Raw genomic sequence first — 7,443 nt, forward strand, 5'->3', positions numbered from 1 at the left:
AGCGTTTACGTGTATGGCGCAAGCGCTGTAGAGAGAGCGGGTACCACCTGATCCAGAGCCGCCATCTTCAGTCTGCCTGCGAGGAGTGTCAGACGAAGAAGCGATAGGTAAGGTTGCCTTACCTAACTGTGTGCGGGCGCCGGGCGGGGAGGTAGCGGAGGGAGTCAGCGCACCCGGTCTCCACCTGCTCCAGGGGGCCGGCAGCGGGCTGGTGCGCTGTGTGCACACCGCCCGCTGCCCTGCTCCCTTCCGCTCACCTTCAGATGCGGTGAGCGGAAGGGAGAAGGCGATACACTCAGGCTGTATCCACAGCCTGCGTGTATCGCAGCCGCCCGCTCTCTCCGCTCTGTGCGGGAGACTGGAGCTGCCCGGCGCTGTAGTGATGATGTCATCACACAGCGCCGGGCCGTCAGTGTCTCCTGCCTTGGCTGTCTCTAGCAAGCACATCATTGCCAACACCACTCTGCCAGCCATTGATAATGATGATGATAAAATCCTCTGTGAGATAGCAAAAATATAATGCAACTTGCTAGGCACGTTGGACACCTAACTACTCACTATATACCACCCCATGGCTGGTGTGCAATGTGTTCCAGTAAAAATAATGCACATCTTTATTAAATTTGGTGCATCCTGCTAATTCGGTACACAGCCTGTCAGTCAGGGTTACAACTTTTCCAATCATTGTCTTTTTCACCCTTCAGATGACATCAATTAGAAAAAGAATATACCAGGAAGAATTCCTTGATTATGGGTTTACCCAAATTGACGACAAAGGAATAATGAAACCACAGTGTGTTGTTTGTTTGAAAGTACTGACTGCAGAATCTTTGAAAAAGAGTCAATTGAAGAAACACTTGGATAATTTGCACCCACATCTGGCTTCAAAACCACGGGAATATTTTGTCAATTTGGAAATGTCTGTCAAAAGACAAAGATTGGACAGCAGCTTTAGAGGTACATTCAGTCAATGTTCAGCATCCAAGGCTAGCTTTGAAGTGGCCTGGTTGATTGCCCGAAACAAAAAACCTTATACTATTGGTGAGGATTTGGTTAAACCAGCAGCTTTGAAAATGGCAGAGATTATGTGTGGTCAGAATGAAGCCAAGAAACTAAATTGTGTGCCCTTGTCTGCAAGAGTTGTTAAAGAAAGAGTTTCTATTTTAGCAAAAAATGTGAGGCAACAAGTTATTTCCTCAGTAAAAGAGAGTAAATACTTTGCTATTCAGCTAGATGAGACTACGGATGTTAGTAGTAATTCTCAGCTGATGGTATATGTCCGCTACAAAGGTTTACATTTAATTGAAGAGGAATTGTTGTTTTGTTCTCCTCTTGACTTGCGATCTCGTGGAATTGATATCTTCAATAAAGTTAATGAATACTTTAATGACGTCAATTTAAAGTGGGAAGACTGCCTTGCTGTGTCTGTTGATGGAGCTCCAGCTATGTTGGGTCATGTTAATGGTTTTGTGGCTTTTGTGAGAGAGAGAAACCCAAAAGTTGAAGTAAACCACTGTATTATCCATCGCCAGGCTCTGCTTGTGAAACATTTGGAACCTACATTAGAGGCCGTCATGCATGATGTTATGAAGATTGTCAATGTTGTCAAAGGACATGCACTAAACACGCGATTATTTCGTGAATTATGTAAAGCTGGTGATGCTGAATATACAGACCTACTTTATCATACTGAAGTGAGGTGGCTCTCACGTGGAAATGTTCTGAACCAAGTGTGGGCTCTCAAAACTGAACTTGAAAGTTTTATGGTTGAGCAAAAGCATGTTCTTGCAGAGAAGTTTACAAACCCCTTGTGGGTTGCACATCTTGCATATTTAGCAGATATGTTTGAGCATGTTAATGTATTGAACAAAGAATTGCAAGGAAAAAACATAAATATAATTTCAGCCAGAGAAAAGATTTCTGCATTTGGATCAAAGCTTTCATATTGGAGGCACAAAGTTGAACAGAAAAAGATAGCTACCTTTTCAACGTTAGCTTTGTTCTTGGAAGATTGTGAAAATATTACTTTTGAAGACATCAAGGATACAGTTATAAGGCATCTTACTAAACTCAAAGAGCGGTTCTCTGATTACTTTCCAGATCTTGATTCACATGCTGTCAGTTGGATTGTAGACCCCTTTAAATGTGAAATTTGTGCTGTACCAGAAGAGCCTCAAGGGTTGGCAGAGTCACTTCTTGAGCTTCGATGCAGTAATGAAGCACAGATTGCATTTGAAAACAAAGCAGATCTTTCACATTTTTGGATGTCAACACCTGCAAAGGCCTTCAAAATTGCACATGAGGAAGCATTCAAAAAGTTGCTGCCTTTTGCAACAACCTACCTTTGCGAACAAGGATTTTCCACTCTTACGAACATAAAAACAAAGACAAGAAATCGATTGGACCGGGAAGACTGTATCCATATTGCTCTGACATCAAAATGTCCCAATATTGATGATCTCGTATCCAAGATGAAGCAACATCATTTCTCCAAAACCTGAAGTTTTCAAGTAAGTTGAAGCTTTCAAAGTAATTTTAAATACAGTATTTGAATTCAAAATGTTATTGGATGTATGATTTCCTTACTTTCAAATCAAGGGGGTAACGTCTGCGTTTATAAATTTTTTGGGGGGTAAGAGGTAAAAAAGTTCCCTGACCCCTGATCTAGCTGAATTGAAGCATGCCTTAGCCCAGGGGCATTCAAACGTTTTGGCAGGAAGGACACATCATCTCTCTGACACTGTATCAGGGGCTGGGAAAAAAGAATTAATTTGTATTTAAAATTTGAATAAATTTACATAAATGAATATATTTGAGATGGAACTTGAATGAATGAATGAAGGTCTTGCAGTAGTTCAAGGCCTATAAAAGGCCTGGCACAAAGCAAGGCCAGCCTTTCCTTCACTGCCACTGCTGCATAACAGACGTGAAACAGCAAGTAGTGGAGGGAACCCTCGTCCCACAGCTCAGGTGAGAGGTTGAACAGTCGTCCTCATGCTGAGAGCAGTTGCGTCGGTCCAGCATGGGCTCCAGAAAGTCTCTGGAGGGCCAGAGGCTCATTGAAGACTGCGAGCTCCCCACGGGCTGGATTGGGAGCCTCTGAGGGCCACATGTGGCCCCTGGGCTAGGATTTGGGCACCCCTGCCTTAGCCTAACTGGAAACAATGGAAACTTTGGTAAGCTTGTGCCTACTAATCAATTAATTATAAATTGCCAGGTTTTGGCTATTACCAAATCATTTCTTATCCCAGTCATTCTCACAACATCCTTTTGAAGCTAGTACTCTGTCACCAACATCATCACCTTTTATACTGGCCCTTCTCCTAAATCATTATTCACCCTATGATATTCAGCCCCATGCCTCCTCCTACTCACCTTTCCCCTGTGATGTCTAGTAATGCAAAGGGTGTGACATTACATCATTGCACACTGAATGTTTTCACCCTCCAAGACTTTATGATGCAAGAGGCAGAATATTAAAATACAGTGCAGGTGGAGCCTATTTATGCACATAAATTCTGTTCCATGACCCGCTGGGATTAAGAAAAAATGTGTTGTGCTAAATTACATAGAGTTACGCAAATATGCTACAGCCTGACACTTGGGGTTGGAAGGAAACTAAGGCAGCAGTTCTCAATCACCCCCCCTCCCGCCTCCCCTCCTCTGCTCCATACTCAGCCCTCCCCATTGCCAGCTGTCCCCGCTTCTTTCACAGGTGGAATGCTGAGCTTTTAAGAGTCCAGTTAACATAAGAACATAAGAACAGCCCCACTGGATCAGGCCATAGGCCCATCTAGTCCAGCTTCCTGTATCTCACAGCGGCCCACCAAATGCCCCAGGGAGCACACCAGATAACAAGAGACCTCATCCTGGTGCTCTCCCCTACATCTGGCATTCTGACTTAACCCATTCCTAAAATCAGGAGGTTGCACATACACATCATGGCTTGTACCCCATAATGGATTTTTCCTCCAGAAACTCGTCCAATTCCCTTTTAAAGGCGTCTAGGCTAGACGCCAGCACCACATCCTGTGGCAAGGAGTTCCACAGACCGACCACGCGCTGAGTAAAGAAATATTTTCTTTTGTCTGTCCTAACCCGCCCAACACTCAATTTTAGTGGATGTCCCCTGGTTCTGGTATTATGTGAGAGTGTAAAGAGCATCTCCCTATCCACTCTGTCCATCCCCTGCATAATTTTGTATGTCTCAATCATGTCCCCCCTCAAGCGTCTCTTTTCTAGGCTGAAGAGGCCCAAACGCCGTAGCCTTTCCTCATAAGAAAGGTGCCCCAGCCCCGTAATCATCTTAGTTGCTCTCTTTTGCACCTTTTCCATTTCCACTATGTCTTTTTTGAGATGTGGCGACCAGAACTGGACACAATACTCCAGGTGTGGCCTTACCATAGATTTGTACAACGGCATTATAATACTAACCGTTTTGTTCTCAATACCCTTCCTAATGATCCCAAGCATAGAATTGGCCTTCTTCACTGCTGCCGCAGATTGGGTCGACACTTTCATCGACCTGTCCACCACCACCCCAAGATCTCTCTCCTGATCTGTCACAGACAGCTCAGAACCCATCAGCCTATATCTAAAGTTTTGATTTTTTGCCCCAATGTGCATGACTTTACACTTACTGACATTGAAGCGCATCTGCCATTTTGCTGCCCATTCTGCCAGTCTGGAGAGATCCTAATGGAGCTCCTCACAAGCACTTCTGGTCTTTACCACTCGGAAAAGTTTGGTGTCATCTGCAAACTTAGCCACTTCACTGCTCAATCCTGTCTCCAGGTCATTTATGAAGAGGTTGAAAAGCACCGGTCCCAGGACAGATCCTTGGGGCACACCGCTTTTCACCTCTCTCCATTGTGAAAATTGCCCATTGACACCCACTCTCTGCTTCCTGGCCTCCAACCAGTTCTCAATCCAGGAGAGGACCTGTCCTCTAATTCCCTGACTGTGGAGTTTTTTCAGTAGCCTTTGGTGAGGGACCGTGTCAAACGCCTTCTGAAAGTCCAGATATATAATGTCCACGGGTTCTCCCGCATCCACATGCCTGTTGACCTTTTCAAAGAATTCTATAAGGTTTGTGAGGCAAGACTTACCCTTACAGAAGCCATGCTGACTCTCCCTCAGCAAGGTCTGTTCGTCTATGTGTTTTGAGATCCTATCTTTGATGAGGCATTCCACCATCTTACCCGGTATGGATGTTAGGCTGACCGGCCTATAGTTTCCCGGGTCCCCCCTCTTTCCCTTTTTAAAAATAGGCGTGACATTTGCTATCCTCCAATCTTCTGGCACCGTGGCCATTTTGAGGGACAAGTTGCATACCTTAGTCAAGAGATCTGCAACTTCATTCTTCAATTCCTTAATAACCCTTGGGTTATTATGCATTTCTACTCAGTTCTATGCATTTCTACTCAGAAGTATGCCCCACTGTAGTCAATGGGCTTACTCCCAGGAAAGTGTGGGTCAAATTGTAGCCTGAGAGCCCAGTCCTATGTCTGCCTACTCAGAAGTAAGTCCCATTCTAGTCAATGGGGCTTACTCCTAGGAAAGTGTGGATTGTAGCCTAAATCTCATGCTTTGCTTGCTGGGTAGACTTGCTTGCTGGGCTGTTTTGTTTGTGTAGGCTGCAGCACACCTACACCATCTCAGTCTGAAGGGGGGGATTGGGCAAACACTCCCTGGTTTATTTTTTTAAAGCAATCCCCTCTGTTACTACTGCAACTGCCCCTGTGTGTGTATGAGAGAGAGAGAGAGAGAGAGAGAGCGCGCTCCACCTTGCTGCACATGTTCTGGCTACAGAGGTTTTTGGGTCCCTCCCTTCCCCTCTTCAGCCTCTTTGCTGGCTCAGGGGCTCCAGGAGTGTTACTGTTCCTTCTTTTACAAGGGGAACCTCTTCCATAGCTCCAGGGCTATTTCCCTGCCTGTGCCAGGGAAATAGCCCTGCCTTTTTGCAGTGCCTGCCTTTTTGCAGTGTTTTAGGCTGCCTTGAAAGGGAGCGAGAGGCAAAGTGCAGTGCAGGGCAAAGGTGTGTGCATCTTAGAATTCCCCCACAGGATTTGCCTTGAGACAAATAAAAAATCTGTGAATAAATAGGTTGTACCTGTACAGTAGTTTTATAAGACTGGAAATATTTGGCAGTCCTTAATGACAGTCCAGTATCTGACATAGATGGGCCTATGGCCTGATCCAGTGGGGCTGTTCTTATGTTCTTATAGATCTTGTCACTCTGCCAGTCGTGTCCATTCATTGCCCCTTCATGCCACTTGTTGGTTAATTCAGGGAAAGGAGGACATATATCTGGTGTTTTATTTAGCAACCATACATCCTCCATAACATTTAGTTCCAGTCCTGAAAGTGTGATTAAACAGAGCCATCCTTTCAGTTCTGGTTGAGATGATAGCTGAACATTAGATTTCCCATATTTAAGTTCAAAGCCATATTCCCTGAGTTACACTAATCAGGCATGCCCTTTTTTGAGCATACTTACATACAAACTACAGTTGCAATCTACCTCAGTGTTTAAAGGGATTTATCCTAAGAAGCTTTTGCCAGTACACAAGGGGCTTGTTTTGAATCCCGAGAAATAATTGAAAGACTTTCGGCTCTTCTCTAGGTTTATATCTTGATGGAGGGTAGAATTTTAAGATGATTTCCCAAAAGTATGTACTTCATCAACTCTATTCTTTCTTTCCAACAAAACAAGAGACTGATATCTGGGGAAAACAGTAAAAAAAAGAAAAGAAAACCTACACACGAATAAAAAAGAAAAGTTTCTGCAATACTTCCAAACAGAGTAAGAATTCACATCTTTTGATTCAAGATAGGTGTTTGCAGATGTAGATGAACAAGATAACAAGTCTGCTCAGAAGGTCCTTTAAATGTTAAGGAGATTTCTTTGGGGTAGATCATGATTCAACAGAAGATGCCAGTCAACTGTACTGGGAAATATAACTTTGCTTTCCCACATTGTCCAAACTGGCCACTTCTTTCACAGATATTCTGTACATTCACGCTCTGCATGGAAGGGGGAATAGTATTCTACTCATGACCTGGCCTCTGACCTTTGTATGTTGGGGCCAAGGTGAGAATTGGACTTTTAGACCTATACCTACAGGCATAGCCACTACTATTGGAAACATTGACTAAAAGGGTTTCCAATTGCGTTGAGTCTGCTTGCACATGCAATTCTATACATGTGCAGAAACGCATGCAGAAACTCAAATTTTCAAGGTGCAAAGGTCAGTGCCTTAACAAAATCCAGCCAGGCTCTGCTTTTCCCTGTTCTTGGTGGAATGTATTGAACCATCTTCTTTCCCACACCCCCAGGGCTCTCCCCTACCTGGGCCTTAACTAAGGTATTCAATGAACTGAATAGGCACAGCTCAACACAGCAGCTGTGAGCCTGCAGTTGTCAGGCCTTGCTAAACAAGC

The 7,443-nt window shown here is 44.3% G+C and overlaps 1 protein-coding gene across 1 annotated transcript; it reads left to right on the forward strand.

Moving 5' to 3' along the window:
- Nucleotides 1-385: 385 nt before the first annotated feature.
- On the forward strand, nucleotides 386-2,501 carry LOC136645183 (protein FAM200C-like). The gene is made up of 3 exons (XM_066621421.1): nucleotides 386-508; nucleotides 705-2,211; nucleotides 2,356-2,501. The coding sequence occupies exons 1-3, from the start codon at nucleotides 386-388 to the stop codon at nucleotides 2,499-2,501; spliced, it is 1,776 nt and encodes a 591-aa protein (XP_066477518.1).
- The last annotated feature ends 4,942 nt before the right edge of the window (nucleotides 2,502-7,443 follow it).

The sequence above is a fragment of the Tiliqua scincoides genome, chromosome 3 (assembly GCF_035046505.1).
Source record: "Tiliqua scincoides isolate rTilSci1 chromosome 3, rTilSci1.hap2, whole genome shotgun sequence".
In the NCBI taxonomy this organism is placed as follows: domain Eukaryota; kingdom Metazoa; phylum Chordata; class Lepidosauria; order Squamata; family Scincidae; genus Tiliqua; species Tiliqua scincoides.